At 40.1% G+C, this 16,421-nt stretch overlaps 2 protein-coding genes across 4 annotated transcripts in view; both read right to left on the reverse strand.

The window, feature by feature from the left end:
- The window catches only part of LOC143849942 (plasma membrane, autoregulation-binding site, misato segment II, myosin-like, tubulin/FtsZ protein), a 76,761-nt gene that overhangs the window by 18,817 nt on the left and 41,523 nt on the right, over positions 1 to 16,421 (reverse strand). The window contains exon 5 of the mRNA XM_077359252.1: positions 3,474 to 3,552. Within this exon, the coding sequence (XP_077215367.1) occupies positions 3,474 to 3,552 (79 nt within the window). The remainder of the gene's footprint in view (positions 1 to 3,473; positions 3,553 to 16,421) is intronic.
- On the reverse strand, positions 10,421 to 13,450 carry LOC143851480 (uncharacterized). 3 transcript variants are annotated; one of them, XM_077360939.1, is made up of 3 exons: positions 11,341 to 13,450; positions 11,046 to 11,250; positions 10,421 to 10,950 (listed from the first exon to the last, which is right to left on the reverse strand). In XM_077360939.1, exons 1-2 carry the CDS (start codon positions 11,687 to 11,689, stop codon positions 11,147 to 11,149), a joined length of 453 nt encoding a protein of 150 aa, XP_077217054.1. In that variant the 5' UTR covers positions 11,690 to 13,450; the 3' UTR covers positions 10,421 to 10,950; positions 11,046 to 11,146. The 3 variants fall into 3 exon arrangements, with proteins under 3 accessions (XP_077217054.1, XP_077217051.1, XP_077217052.1); XM_077360936.1 differs by having other exon boundaries at positions 10,421 to 11,250; XM_077360937.1 differs by having other exon boundaries at positions 11,046 to 13,450.

A 16,421-nucleotide genomic window follows, 5' to 3' on the forward strand; every position in this document is an offset into this window, starting at 1 on the left:
TTCACATGCAGGTCAGAGTGCAACAAAACCAAGGCATAGGCAGTTGGAAATGGCTTACATGGTTGCTTCTCAAATGAAAGAAGCCTTGCAGATTGCTGATTTCTGCAGCAGTAGTTAATACCATGGTTTTAAATTCCCCTAGAATTTCCCCGAAACGACCTAAGTGTTTCCGCTTGCATCCCTACCGAAACGAAATCTCAATGAATTCCTTCCACGTCATTATTTCCGACCAAAATTCGACCGAAATGGTTGAAACAACAAAAAATGGAAAGATCTTATAATTTGCATTTCATTTCATATCAGTAATGTTGAGAATGATATTTGGTAGGCAACATCCTTGAACTGCACAGCAAAGTAACCGTATCTTATGCATGGGATGTCAGTTCGGCATGGGACCAATAATACCTCGTAACTCTAACTGGTATTGACATAGAGTTGGGGTCCTGGAGGAGAGACTGACCATTATACTTTCTTATACTTCATTACATTGTATTTCTTTATTGACGTAATGTTCTAGACATGTGCGACAATGCATGTCACAAGGTGTTCAATGTGATTAAGCCATTATGATGGTTTCGGATGTAATCCAATCTTAGGTTTGCATTAGTTTTCAAGTGTGTATTTGTGATTATTCTAGAATTTCCCAAACGATCATCTTAAAATTTCATCACCCGCATGCATATGTTTCCATACGTTTCTGTAATTTCACAGCATTCCCACCGAAACTGAGATGTTACCTTTTCCGTGCCGATCGAAAGAGAAACCGAAATTTAAAACCTTGGTTACCGTTCAAAAAAAAAAACTTGGTTAATACAAGGCCCTGTGGTGTGATGCCGGCAGTGTTACGTGCCATGGCAGCTCCAAAAGGGAAGCACTATAGGGGCTTCTGCATGCAGCCTGTAAGGTTACCACTGTTTGTGGTGGAGCCCTTCAGCCAATAACAGAAAGCAACTAACAGGGATATAAATTAAGTTCAGGTTTCTTCCAATAAATATCTTGATTTATTTTGATGATGGCAGGAAATTGATGTTATTCAATTAGATGTTACTGGTTTCAATGTCATGGTTTGTCATGGAGCAGGGTGCTCTCTTCCCCAAGGTTATTAATAGAGGTGACAGATTTTATCAATTCAACTTTGATTTAATGGGCTAAGCTTGTAAGATGCCAAGAACAATCTAGCAAAATGGACACAAATATGTATGTATGTACGTATACATATGTACATATACATATACATAGGGGATTGATATTTCATGCAAAGAATCAATAAAGGCATGAAGTATTTTGTCTTTTTTTAATAAAAAAACATGATCTCGGGTGGTAACAGCTGCCCCAGCCAGTTATCCTTGTAATTTATTAAAAAGTAAAACAAAAAGGAAGAAAAAGCTTCCACTTTTGTTCATCGGCTTTGAGGGGCACCTCTGCGGTGACAGATGCCATCTTTGTGGGGAACAACCTCCTCTGGCACTATGTGCAAGAGCACAAAATGGAAGCCGCCCTAGACCCTCCACGATTACCGTCTTCAGTTGAGCAATTCCTATGAAAAAACACCAGGAGTACACCATTTTCTCCCGTGGTTTTAAATTTCGGTTGAAACATTTCGTTTCAACCGAAATATTTCGATTTCGGTCGCTACTGAAATGAAATCCACTTGGATTCAGAAAATACCAGATTTCACGTGAAATTTTGAGATTTCGCCCAGAATTGTAGGATTTCGTTAATGTTTCGGTCGAAATATGCAAAACATGCGACTTCTCAGATTAAAAAAAAACAAAGGAAGCAAAGTTAGTCACAGATGTCTAGAAAAGGAAGAAAAAAGAAAAAGAAAAACCAGTGGTGAAGAATCTTACCTGGATTTCGGCCTTGATTTTGTACCAAAATATATTCATGATTTTACAAGATTTCGGCCGAAATTTGGTACTGAAACTGAAATGTTTCTGTTTCGCTGATGATCGAAACCTGAATTTAAAACCTTGTTTGCCTGTTCCTTATCATCACTTGAGTAAATCCAATGACGGGCCGGGAATTAAAAAAATTAGGCGAAGTGTTTGTTGTCTTTGTTCTTGAACGACGGAAGTGGAAAGACACTAAGGGAGAGAGTAGGCGCTTTTAAATAGAGAGTTGCTGGAAAAGGACCTCTGTCATCGGTTGAACTGCAGCATGACTCCCCCTCTTTAGTAAGTTGTTGGGATGTCTTGATCAAAACCGAACTTCAGTGCTATCATGGGTGACAATACTAAATAGGAGTGATTGATTCACTTAGCTGACTAGCTTGGAACTCATAGCCACAGTTTAAAGAGACAAGGACCACCATTACTAGCTCTACGTAACGTGATCTGGTTCCTATGGTTGTGATAGAAATGTTTCACTGCATTCGTTGGTGTTGCAGGGCTACCAAACAAAGTTACCACTAGTGCGGTTTGTTTTTAAAATTGAATAGGAGAGCATTTTATTAATAGATGAAAAGACGAGGAAAACCCAGGAGACCGATATGGTCAATACACAGCGAAAACAAAGAAAGGAGATACAATACAAAAAGGAATAGACTACTCAGGGTGGGTGGCAGGAAATCAAATAACTCTAAACCTTCCCTATCCATGCCGGCCCTTGCTAGTCTATCGGCATCCCCGTCAGCCGATCTTCTGACATGTCTAAAGATGACGGTTACACCCTGCACCCGGTCTTGAATCTCATCAAATCATTGCACAAATCTCCATGGGTGAGGATGACGCCCTTGCAGCCACCTGATGACATTGAGGGAGTCTCCCTCTACACTCAGACTATCCGATAAGACTTCCTCTATAATCCTCATGCCTTGATAGACCACTCTCACCTCTGCTTCGTTGGAATCTGCTACTCTATTGGACCTGCAAAGGCCCACCTTGTCCTTCATTCTCATCTCTCAATATCCCTCCCACTCTTGCTAGCCCATGATTTCTAATGCTAGAGCTCTCAAAGTTGAATTTGAGTTTACCCAGGTCCGGCAGCTCCCGCTAGGGGCGGTGGTCTTCGCCTGATCGCTGTTACAACATATCTCCCTCCACCCCCGCCATAGATCGTAGGCGCTAAGACGAACCTAAAGCTAAGTAGGCATTTCACCCATTCTATTGTTAAAGTTTGATCTTGGTGTAGACAAAGAGATGACTTTTACGAGGTCTTTGAAAATTCAAGAACTCCTTTCTTTCCAAAGAACCCATAATGTGGCCAGCAAACCACATTCAACAAAGTCTTACCTTTAGATTGCCAAGGGACATAGGACCATCTCTCGAATTACATCACTTCCTTCTTCACTATAAGGTAAATCAAAAGTATGAAATGCTCTAATATGTTTAAGTAAAACAATTCCAACCCGTTTGTCACATGTGTGTGTGTGTGTGTGTGTGTGTGTGTGTGTGTGTGTGTGTGTGTGTGTGTGTGTGTGATGAATTGTATTCTATTAAGTGGATAATATTCAACAAGGGAGAAGGCCTCACCATGTACCAACATGTGAAGGATTGTATGATGGAGTTTCATTATATATTGAACCACAGGAACCTAGAGAACCAAGGGACCCTGTAAATGAGCAGAAGTAAGAGCATCATAAGAACAATAATGTTCATTGACATAGTTATATTGACAAGACTTGACCCACGAAAACAACCATCGAAGAATGACTCCTGATCAACATACTTCATTCTACAAAAACTAGGAATATAACAAAAACTAGGAATATAAATCACCCACCCATCATGTATGGTAAACGGTTAAAGATTATATTTAAAATAAAGAAGGTGTAAATATTCCAACAAGCAATTTGAATCGTAACATTACAAAGGATGCAGTAGTTCTCCATTGGGATAACGGGTATCTGTGTTCCACCAAAGAATTTTATGTAGATTATTAAATTTAATTATTTACACCTATTTGGCATGTGTATATTTAGTTTTATGCTTCGTTTGGTTTCACAAAAGCTCAGCAGCCGTTGGAATTTGGTTTGGATTTGGCATGCCATTCCGCGTTTGGTTGCCAAAATGGATTGGACTCCCATTGATTCCCTTGGATTTCTCTTATGTAATAATTGCTTGTCTCTTTCTTGTCCCCTCATTCCAAAAGCAAAGAATTATGGTTGAATTTTCTAGGGAATAATCTATGATTTGTGGACACAGACATGAGTGTCGCGTGTCGACACAGACACGGAGTGTCGGACACGGCCAACCCCCAAACTTTAGAAACGGGGACACGGCTAAAATAGAAAGTATAGGTAATCATGATTTGTGGATATGGATTCGTGTGTCCAGTTTCGATATGGATACGGGTTGTCTAAATGTGGTAAACACAATATTCAATAAAAAAACAGAATGTCACACTTGACACGGTACAAAAACATGTCCACACACCCACATTAAGTCTAACACTTCCAGCAATACAAGTAAAAGTGTCCAAAGGAGTGTCGACACGTGTGGACACGCGTGTCGTGTCGAACACGGCAGGACACGTGAGTCGGCAATAAATTCGAAGCGTCGGCCAAATCATAGGGAATAATGCTCTCTCTCTATCTCTCTCTTCCCTCTCTTTCCTCTCTCCATATATTGGTAATGACATCCCCTACTTTTTCTCCTACTCTCCCATTATTTGCCGCGCAACCAAACACTACTACCACAGTTTTCCGAGTTAATTCTAGGCAAATCAAAATTCTTGTCTCTTCCCTTTGAGTTCCTATTCCACTACTCTCCGAGCCAGTCCAAGCAACGAAACGTAGCATTAGGAAAAAAGTAACTTACACATGGAACTAATTATTGACATGCAGATAAAAACAAATTCTTTAAAGTAGAATACACATAAATTCCAAATCCTTTAAAGTAGAATACCCATAAATTCTATTATCTGAGCAATTCAATGTAATGTCCAACAAATAATAGACAATTATAAAGTCAGAACTACATTAGAGAATATATATATATATATATATATATATATAGACACACACACACACACACACACACACACACACACATATATGTTGTGTTAGCGTATCAAGTTCCAAGTTAGTGAACCAAACAATCTACTAATAAACTAACCTAATGAACTGGGTTCAGTCGGCAAGTAGTGAGACTGTGATGTGCAAACTTGTACTTATACCACATGTACCAATGAACCAGATAAATGTGTTTCAATTATGCACCTGCTTGAAGCTTCTATGGTGTGGAAATCTGATCTAGATACGGAAAATATTCGACTTATATATACCATTACATGGTGGATACAAGTCCTATGGGAGGAAATTGTATTCACTGGTATTTACATATATATAAGTTGTAAGGAATAGCTTTTATGGCCTTCAGCTTATGTACACTACATAAGAGATGCATTGTAAATTGTGTGCTAGGGTTCTCCCTATTTACTTCTCATCTTCTCTATTTTTTTCGGTTATGCATGTTTTGGCATGGTATTAGATCCAAGGAGATTAAGGACCTAAGATTTCTTTCACCTCTCACGAGAAAGACCATCTCAAATTCAAGCGAGACAGAGTCCATGGTTCACATCTCCAGTACAAGGACGATACTTTACGCCTCAGCTGCCCTGAGGTTCAAAAGATTAAAAAACCTTAAGGCAGCTCTTAGAAATTATGTAGTGGTCACATGACACATGACATGTAAATTTCAGCAAGTTCATAGTTATGGGAGTTCGGCTAGAGGAAACTGGAGGATTTGTGGATTTTGGTCTGGGTCCATCCACAATTCTAAGGATTGTTGATGTGCATTGTCAGACCATCCAAAAGTTTGGGGAATCCAGTTGTGGAAAGAGTGGAGAAAAGACTAGCCCATGAAAGAAGTCTCCAACACATGGCAGAATTACTGTCATCAAGACTGTTTTGGTATATCTCCCTATTTATTATATGGCCCTTTTCAGCTGCCCTGTCGTGGTGATTTTAAGAATTGAGCAACTTCAAAGGAACTTTCTATGGAATGACAGAATATCAAAAGAAGTACCATTTGGTCAGATGGGAGGAAGTGTGCAAACCTATGGAGGAAGAAGTCCTCCATATAAAACAATTAAAATTGATGATTATGGCCCTCCTTGGAAAATGGCTCTGGAATTTTGGAGATGAGGGAGAGAGCCTTCGGAGATCGGTTATTATCTTCAAATATGGGTCCAATTTTGGGCAACTACCGAGTTTGGGTTCCTCCCTTTGACAGGGAATTAAGAAGTTTCGTGCTAGCTTACTAGTTGGCATTCAGTTGAGAGTTGGAAATGGACAGAAAATCAGATTTTGGTCAGATAAGTGGTGTGGCAACAACCCTTTAGATAGAGTCCCGACACTCTTCAATATGGCTGAGGATAAAGACATTAGTGGGGTTGTCTTTTTACAGACAAAATGGGATGGTTGTGTGGAACGTTAGATTTAGAACGAACTTCGATTGGGAGGTGGATTTGACCCCTGCTATCTTAGCTAGGATGGAGTCAATCCATATGAGGAATGGAGATGAAAGTAAATTCTCGAGATGTTCTTCGATTAGAAAAACTATCGTTCACGCATAGATTCTCTCTTTGCTTGGAAAGCATGGAACTCCCTAGCTCCCCCCATCTCCCCTCCCTGAGACTCCAGCATAGAATAATGATTTCGATGAATCATTAAGGATGCTGAGTCGGTTGAGCATTTGCTGATTCCCTATAGGTTCACTAATGCGATTTTGTCTTTTATAGCTTATTCAGAGTAGGTTGGGTTTTCCTGGTCGAACTACAGTTATGTTTGAGACTTGGGTCTTCGCTCTGTAGTGCTCTAGCTAGAGGAGGGTTCATTGCTACATCGCTGTGGTCGGTGGACTCGGTGCAAAAAGGAATAGAAGAATCATTAAAGGGATATCAAAAGAGAATGCAGGATATTCAAAGGAGGATCTTCTCTGTGGTTGTCCAACGAGCAACTAATCTACATTTGTTCAGGAGAGTTTCGATTTCTTCGTTCCATAGATCCTCGGAGGAAATCTTTCTGACTAGTTGTCGCAAGGATCACCCATGTCCGAGAAGGGATCCTCCACCTGGGTTTTTGAAGCCGAGCTTCCATGTGTCAAGTATCGGCAATCCAGGCCCTGCTAGCATTGGAGGTCATCTCATCAAGCAAGGTTAGATGGGCTTTCTCAAGCCCAATGATGATAATGACTCTAATGAGGCAAAGGTCTAGGGTCTCCTTCACGGAATCAGAGTTGTGGATCAAAATTTGCTTGATCAACTTATCATAGAGGGTCACTGCCTTTATTATTGTCAGATGGGTGAGGGATCTTAAGAGTTACCCTTGGAAATTAGTAAATGCCATTGAAGAGATCTTAGTTGTGATACAGGGCCACAATATGTCAAAAACTCAAATTCTCACATTCGAAAACGCCAAAAAAAAACCCCATCACTTGAAAACCCAAAACCCTAATTCCTTAATCTCTAAAATGGAAAACCTTAATTACTCCATTAAAAATACTAATCCCTCTCATCTGGACACCCAAAAAATTCTAGATCCCACCTCTTGACAACCCAAAGCACCAAGTCCTACCTATCGAAATCCCTAAACCCTAATCCCTTCTATTCAAAAGTCAAAAACACCAATCCCTCTCATTCACAAATCCAAATCCCTACCTTTCAACATTTGAAAATCCAACACCCTCAAATCTTTCCTTTAGAAAACCCATAACCCTAATTCTAACCTCTTGAATCCCTAATCCCTCATCTTTAATACAAAACCGTAATCATCATTATCCACTTTATTTGCAAACTTCATCATGGCTTCATTCATGCGGGTTTTGTTGAAACAATCATTTACTTGTGTTGTTGTGTATGAAGGCATTTTAGTCTTTTTGAACTCAATTAAATTCATAAAACAGAACTGTATTACTATGATCCTCGCAAAATACTTATCTCCTTCCCTTCTTCTCCATCTTCTTCTCTTCAAACTTTCCTTTTATATCTCAAGTGTTTACAAGGTATTAGAGCAGATCTAAAACTAAGAGAACTAGATCCATAGATCCTTCGATCTAAAGTCACTGAAGAAGCTTCGAAGCAAGGTATTGAGAAGTGAAAGTCCTAGATCACATCTCCGCTAGGCTGTACAGCTGATGATCTCATCCGTTATAATATCTAAAATAGCAATGAAAATTTGAGTAGATCTATCTCAATAGGCATTTTATATGTTATTTTATTCATTTTTTGGATCGAGTTACACGGAAACTCACGAGGATCGGATTTTTTTTTTCAAATTTTGTAGATTGGAGGGATGAGATCCAGGGTCTCTCTCTCTCTCTCTCTCTCTCTCTCTCTCTCTCTCTCTCTCTCAAATGTTGTTTAAAGAGCAGGACCAAAGGGGTTATTATCATTTATTTGTAAGGGATCTTATGGGAGTGAGTTCAAGAAATTTGAATGAGATTAGAAATTCAAGATCAATTTTTGTAAGGCTGTTTTAAGCATGCACCAACCCCATTTATGGTTAGTTTAGTGAAATTCGCATACGATGGATTTCATATTGGTAGAACAAATTACATTGAAAGAACAGAGTCAAAAAGGATGTTCATTGGGATTTTGTAGAAGATGGATTTCAGATTGCTGGAACCAATTACATTGAAAGACCACGGTCAACAAGGATGTTCATTGGGAGCAGATCCAAGCTACGGTACATAAATAGCCAGATCAAACAACCAAAGGAGGAGGATTCAAGCTATGAAAACAGAAGCTAGAAAATCTCACAATAATGTGTTAGTTGTTGCATTCGATGCAATCGAGCATCAGAGTTGTTGTTCCCAAAAACAGCCAAACACTTCATGACAAATATGACTTGTTAACACACATGATATTGGCCAAATTTATCAAATTCGTCAAGAGATATTTAACCTGTCAAGGAGTGATGTCGGTAAAAGAATAATATGGTATCCTAGGAAGTAGGACAAATTGGATCGCTATCAGCCCTTTGCTCTGAGTGTTGAGGAAGCAAATAAAATGCCGAAGGATATTTGAGTTCCTCACAGGAGTGAACTCAAATGTAGAATCACGCACCATTTTTGTGCCAAGACCAGCAGGTGAACAAATCGTAAGGGCCCATGAGGTGGTACCACTCTTCTTGAATGTTCAACCTTACCATCAGACTCAAGGGTTGGACATACTGGTTATCATAGTGGTATGACGCCGGGAATCCTTAGCGTTTCTTTTTCCTAACTTTATCTTTTCTTCTCTGTGTTCAATCCTTTTCATCTAATCTTGTATATGTGAGCAATCTTACGAAAGAATTGGATTGCAGTACAACTGCTTTGCCTTCATAATGTGTTTTTAAGGACACAAAAAAGAGGAGGATGATTGCGGTGTCGTGCGAGTGGAGGCTTATACCTTCTATATGGTGTGGGGTCAACGTCTTGCGTTCCTTTTCTTTCAAAGCCCATGTTGAATAAAGACCGGGTGGTGTTGGCATTCTCGTCTCAGTCATGTTCCTTTGCTTAGTCTTAGTCAGTTGTTTCCATAATAGTTTAAAAACTCCCCCACAACATTGTCAACACACCCGAGTTGATTCCATTATCCCTTGGTCGTGTTCTTGTCCGAATATGCGTTTTGCCCTACCAAAGTCAATTAAAACGCCTTTGATTCCCCCGTGTTATGACCGTGCAAACGGTGTACTCACTTGTGTCAATCGATTGCTTGGTCACGCCAACCAAGTACTCGATCGTGCCTCGTCAAGTCAACTAGGATTTGCTTTGGCCACATTTTGGTGCATTTTGAAACACTGGTTTTCATAATTATCAATTTCGATCCGTTGCAGATAGAATTTTTGAAACGTACAGTCTGCCATGGTTGTCGAAATTTGGGGAAGGCAGAGAGTCCCTTTGAAGATAGCTATTGAGATCCACCTTTGGGGCTGGGTTCGAGGGACTTGAACAAATGCCAATGGACCTAAACTTGACAAGACTGTGTGCAATGTAGTTCCCTCTTCCAAGAAGGCATACATTTTAGATTTGGCAAGGGAGATAAGATTCATTTTTTTGGAGGACGTGTGGTGTAGTGACAATACTTTGATTATGGATTACCCAAGACTTTACAATAAAGAAACGGAGAAAGATTCTTCCATGGATGATTGTTTCTCAGACACTAAGATTGTGAATTGGAAAGTGGATTTTGCAGGAATTTTTTCAATTGAGAAGTGAATTTGGTCGCCTCGCTCATGAATAGAACCAATTCGGTGTTCATTAAGAAGCAAGTTGTTGAAGAGTCTGGAAATGGACCTCATCGGGATCCTTCTCAATTAGTTCATTTTATGGTTGGCCAATTCGCCGTTCGAGTCCCTTCGCCGCCAAGGAGCGCATGGAGTCCTCAAGCTTCTCGGATAGTTTTAGTCATAGTTGTAAATCCCGTTTCGGTCGCCATTTTGTTTTGGCCACCGAAACGGAATTTCGGTGGGATTTCGGTCATTTCGGTCGAAACTTTTCGTTCACACAAAAAATATATTAAAAAATATGAGAAAAATCCAAAAAAATATAAAATCAATAGAAAAAGATGAAAAACTAATAAATAATCCAAAATATGTGTCCCAAAAGGCATATTCATTACTTAAACACATAAAGTCTTGCACAAGTCCAACTGATAGTCTGATACATAGAAAAACATTAAAAAAAAAAGATACATGAAAGTGAAACATAGACAATAGCTAATAGCAACAACTCTCAGTCATCATAACCCGGATGATCATACTCAATGTCTTCTTCGTCGTCGTCGTCGTCGCCGCAGCGGTCATCACCACCTGTACCACCAGTAGGGACATCAAGAGGCATGAGAAAGTCGTCGTCGTCGTCCTCGGCCCCAACCACAGCAGTAGGTGCTTCAAGATTTTCCCACCCAATGTCTTCCGTCGTGAATATGACATCTTCTTCTTCTGCAACCCAATCCATCATGACATCCAGATGGTCTATGCTCAAAGGGTCACTAGTGGTAGATGATTTCCTCAACAAGTCCCTGAAAAGGAAAACATTAAGTTTAATGTCAAAGGTTAAACTTAAAAGCTTAAAGTGATGAGGTGAGAGTTGAAAACATTATATTACGTTGTATACCTTTCTCGAAACTTAAGATTGTAATGGACAAACACCAAGTCATCTAATCTCTGGTGCTCCAACCTATTTCTCTTTGCAGAGTGAATGTGTTCGAAGGTGCTTCAATTCCTTTCACACCCAGTCGCACTGCAGGTCTGACTAAGGATTCTGATCGCAAAGGTCTGTAATTCTTCCACGTCACCTCCGAATTGATTCCACCATGCAACTGTAAAGTAACAAATAGTAAAGCATTATTTGTTGAGAAACTGAAAGTTAAAATGAATTATACTTAATTAAACAAACAACTCAAATATACCTGGTCCCAACTTCGTTCGGTTGCGGATTGCAAGCTTCATTCCAAACATACCCTTAGCCTCTCGATAATCCTCAATCTGATTGGTGATGAGGTCTTGTGTAGCTTCATCAGGTACCAGTCGAGTGATGCATGCCAACAAGCCTCTGGTTACTTCACTGTGCCTAGAGAAGATAGGAGTGAAAAAGAGAGCAGTGTTAAGAAAATATCCTGCTGCATGGAGGGGACTGTGGAGTTGCCTATCCCATCTTTGGTCGATGATCCTCCAGATGGGATTGTAATCTGATTTTCTCTTCAACCTCTCCTTGATGTTCTCTTTGGCCTTATCCATGGCCTCATATAGGTAACCCATCGCCGGTTTGTCCTGCTGATCTACCAAACGCAGCACTCTCACTAAAGGCTCGCTGATGTTTAGAATGTACTTGCATTGGTCCTAAAAAGATTTATCCAACAGTGTACTAACTACCCCTTCACTCAGTGGGTGTTGGACAAACCTACTAGTACTATACTCATCAGACACAAACATCTGCTGAAGTGCTCTCCGATTCAACACCAGACTTTGTATGCTAATGAAATTTGTAGCAAATCTGGTTGCAGCGGGGCGGCACAACTCCTTCCCACCTGTGAACTTCTTCCTCGTCAAATTCAAGAGGCTTCCATGGTTGTAGATGAACTTTGTAATCGTCCGAACCCTCTCAATTGTGGTTGCTATGTGAGGAAATACAGTCGGTTTGGACAGATGCTCCAAGATGAGACTAAGCAATGAGCTGCGCACGTAGTCCAGAAGAATGTACCAAACGCGGCTTCTAGTCTTTTCCCAGCAGCTTTGTAACTTGGCTCACTGTCAGTTACAAATTGCACCACATATTCCGGATTCACCTCTCCGACAATCTTTGCAAAGATATTGTATAATTCATCGGCATTCTTCACTATGCCAGATGCATCAACGGATTTGAGGAATATGACTCCTTTAGGGCAGTACACCAAAAAGTTGATCAGGGAACGTTGTTTGGTGTCTGTCCATCCATCTGCCATAATGCTACAGCCAATGTATCTCCATGACATCTTAATCTCCTCCAAGTAGTTGTTTACCTCATCCACTGTATTCTTCAAAATGGGATCCCTTAATGCATGATAAGTAGGTGCCTTATAACCCGAACCCACGGCATTCGCAGCATCAAACATAGGTTGCCAGAAAGGTGAATTGGCAACGTTGAAAGGGAGATTGGCATCGTAGCAAAGCATGCCAACCGCCATGTCTGCTCTATCCATTGTTTCTTTAGTAGCTAAAGCACTTTTAATGCTTGGCTGGGCTCCAGGGGTTGTTCGTGCTGCAAAGAAATTCCTGATCCCTCCTGTGATTCCCTTCTTCTTCCTTTTTGTACCACTCGGTTCTACAAGAACTTCCTTACCTCTTCGTTGAGAAAATTGTGTGCCAATGTCTTCTTCATCCTGGTCTTCTTCTTCATCTGGTGTGCCATAAAAACCTCCAACCTCTGCCCTGGATAGGCTCATCCTAGCCCTTTCTTTTCTCTTTGCATCTAAAAGTTGCTTCTTTCGATATTTTACATCTTCAGTCACTTTTTTGCATGATGCTACTTCACCAGGAACAACCGCTAAATGTTCTTTCAAGCGGGTTATACCTCCACCCAATATGACTTTGCCACAGAATATGCAAGTTACTTTATTTTTTTGACCCGGAACCAATGTACCGTAAGCCCATGCCAGGTCATCCGATCTAGCGGGTGCCGAACCAATAGAGGATGCTCCTGCAGAAGGTCCCGAGCCCGACCCACTCATTCTGAATGAAGTAGAAGAAGGGGAAAAATGAATTAGAAGAAAGAAAATTGAAACAAATTACAAAAAAATGAAGTAGAAGGGGACAAATGAAGTAAGAAATAAAAGAAAGGAAATGGAAAGAAATAAAGAGAACCTTGAGGTTGAACTTGAGTTGAAGAGAAGAAGAAAAAATTAGCCTTCACTCACTTGAAATAAGCCTTTGGAAATAGTTATTGACTTCTTGTAGTGGTAAGTTGAATGTATGCCTTCCCTTTCCTCCAAAATAAACTTGGATTGAGTTGAAGAAGAGGGTAGACTTGTAGGAAATTTAGTAGAATAGATAATGTAAGTGAAAGTAGAGAAAGAATGAGAGAAAGAAAGAAAATCACTTATGTGAAGGTGGAGGATAAGAAGATAGGGAAAAGGCTATTTATAGAGTTTTTAATTGATTGTGCATTTAAGAATGACTAAAATACCCTTCCCAACAGCTATAAACGGTCACATTTTGTGGTTAAAATAGTCAAAAACCAAAAAGAGCCGTTCCAGGGGCATTGTCGTAAATTCTGCAAAATCCAGTCAAACTAGCCGTTATTTTGAATTTCGGACAAAATTCAAAATTTCGTCCATTTCGTCCGGAATCCGGAATTTCGGTCAATTTCGAACAAAATGACCGAAATTTTGGACGAAACGAAATTTTGCAGATTTCGTTTCGTTTTCGTTCTGAAAACGAAATGTTTCGTCCATTTCGGACGAAACGAAACGAAATTTGTAACTATGGTTTTAGTTTATTTTTGGACGACTTGCCAGGACAGAATTCTCACACTAATCATCTCCGCCGTAGACAGGATCATTGTTAAGCATTGCGCCTTATGCCTAGAAGATATTGAGTCAGATGACCATGTCCTCGTCCATTGTAGCTTTATCCGTCAGATATAGTCTTTCATCCTTGGCTTGTTTGGGGCAGTGTTTAAAAATGCAGATGTGACGCGGAACGCGGCCGAAGAGAAACCTTGTTGACTCGGCGCGGACGCGGTTGACGCGGCCAAGTTATATGTTTTTTAAAGTGTTAAAAATATAAAAAGATTTAAAAATAATTTTTCTTACTAAACTTTTGTAGAAAATTCATGCACTTTCAAATTGGGCATTAGATTTAGGCGAACGATATCAGCCCAACCAATGTTTAGTAATTGCACAAATTCAGCTTGTCCTCTATTTTTAATTGACTTGTAAGAGCTTTATGGGAACTAAAGTAACATTTTATACTTATTTAAATACTAAAAGACAAGACGATTCTGCAAAACAAGTCAAAGTAGGATGCCATAGTAGTGATGAGTTTATGCCTGTCATTCAAGCTAGGCTGTGATGACAAGATAAACCCACCGTGTATTACATTGCTTGTCCTTTCACTGTACATCACTCTGCACAAGAAATTTAAAAGGGTTAAGTTAAGTATTATCCCCTTTGTTTTATTCCAGACTGCCCTTTGTATTACTCGGGACAGCCCCTTCTAGTGTATCTATAATTATTTTATACTTTTACTGGGGCTGTCCCTATAGAAAAGAAGGGTGAAAATATCATTTCTCCATCTTCTTCTTCATGAGATAGGGTTTCAGGAGGTTTTTTGTGCGAAAAATGGGCAGAAAGTTAGCTTGGTGTTTCAGATGGCATAGAGTACTCAGCCAAAACTCGCCGAGTCAGGGGCTCCCAAATGCGGCCGCCACAGATCCGCGTCGACTCGGCCGAGTTCCGAGCCGAGTCAGCGAGTTTTAAAACACTGGTTTGGGGTGAGTTGGATCTTTCCTGGTCATGTTGCGGATCTTTTATGTCTCATACTGGTTTTACTCTTTCTCATCTACTTTTTGCTGCTTTCTTATGGCTGGTATGGAATAAAAGAAATAGAAGAGTTTTCAAAGGAGTGTCTTGCAGTGTTTGTTGGATTCTGAGGCTTAACTTCACAAGTGTATCTCAGGGGCCCGTCTTGCCTTCCCAGATTTGGAGGCATTTCGGCTTTCAACAGAATTGGGAGGAATGAGCAGTTGTAGTGTGGAGCATCCCCTCCCCAGATGGAATTCTCCTCTTTCGGTTATTGAAGCTGAATTTTGAAGGATCGAGTCATAGAAATATGGATCCAACAGGAGTTGAAGGTCTTCTTAGGAGCTCAGAGAATGTGGCTAGGTGGACATTCAATGGGCAGATAGGACTTCAAGAATCCAACGAAGTTAAGGTTCAAGCTCTTCTTCATGCTATCTTCCTAGTGGACAAGTGCTTGTTGGATGGTCTCATCACTGAGAGGGATACTCTCAATGGGATCAGATAGGTGGTGAGAGGGTGAGAGGGGGTATTGGATTACATTCGAGATCCGCGAATGTTGCAGATGAGATTTATGAGGAGATCAAGGAGGATGGTATTAAGGTTCACCACTAGCCCACTATAGCGAGGCAGATAGGTCGTTGGGGGTTGATAGGGAAGCAATAATGATTTTAGACTTTATTCCTTGAGGCTTCTTCTCGGCTTGCTTTTTTAGTTTCTTTTTTTTTTGCTGTTATTTGCTTCTTTTAATTTTTATTTTCTGTTGTTTTGTTTTTCTTTGTTTCTCTAGACCACCTTGGTCATGGGGGGTTTTTTTGGTTGGCTTTAATGTGTATAACAATGGAAAAAAGTGTTGCATTGTACACTTTTTCTATCGTGCAGGGAGGAGGAACTCAAACCTTTATTGAAAAATGACATGACCTTTGCTGAAAAATAATGCAAACCCGGAGTTTCGCAAATGAATCTCGGAGAACTTTTGGAGCTTGCTGGGTATCTTCACATAAAATAGCACAACCAGATTAAGTGTCTGAAAAGTTAGTAAAATCGCCTATAGGGTTTTACTTCGAAGTTAGTCTTTAAAGAATTTTCACCAATGATCTTAAATCTTTCCAAGTACGAAATTTTCCATACAAAGTCACACCAAAAGAGCAATAAATATAAATATAAATATGGGAAGCAATAAATGTATGATTTGGATACTGTCAGGAAAAAGAGAGAGAGAGAGAGAGAGAGAGAGAGAGAGATCTAGGGGCCAAAGTAACCACCAAACTAGTTAAGATAGACTCATGAATAAGATATATGCAAAGATAACAGTCCTAAGGGTATCAACGGCTCAAAATAGGGTCTAATATGGCTGAAATGACGGTAGGAAGAATCTCACCCAGAAAAGTCAGCACATCGACCTTCAATCGCATATGCCAGAAGTCCAAGAGGGTGGACGAGAAGCTGGGAAGGTCTAAGAAAACAGCCCAAGATAACTGCAGCCCATAATGGAT

This window comes from Tasmannia lanceolata, unplaced genomic scaffold (genome assembly GCF_043159265.1).
Source record: "Tasmannia lanceolata isolate RefF3 unplaced genomic scaffold, GAP_Taslan_0.1 ptg000018l, whole genome shotgun sequence".
NCBI classification, from domain to species: Eukaryota; Viridiplantae; Streptophyta; class Magnoliopsida; order Canellales; family Winteraceae; genus Tasmannia; species Tasmannia lanceolata.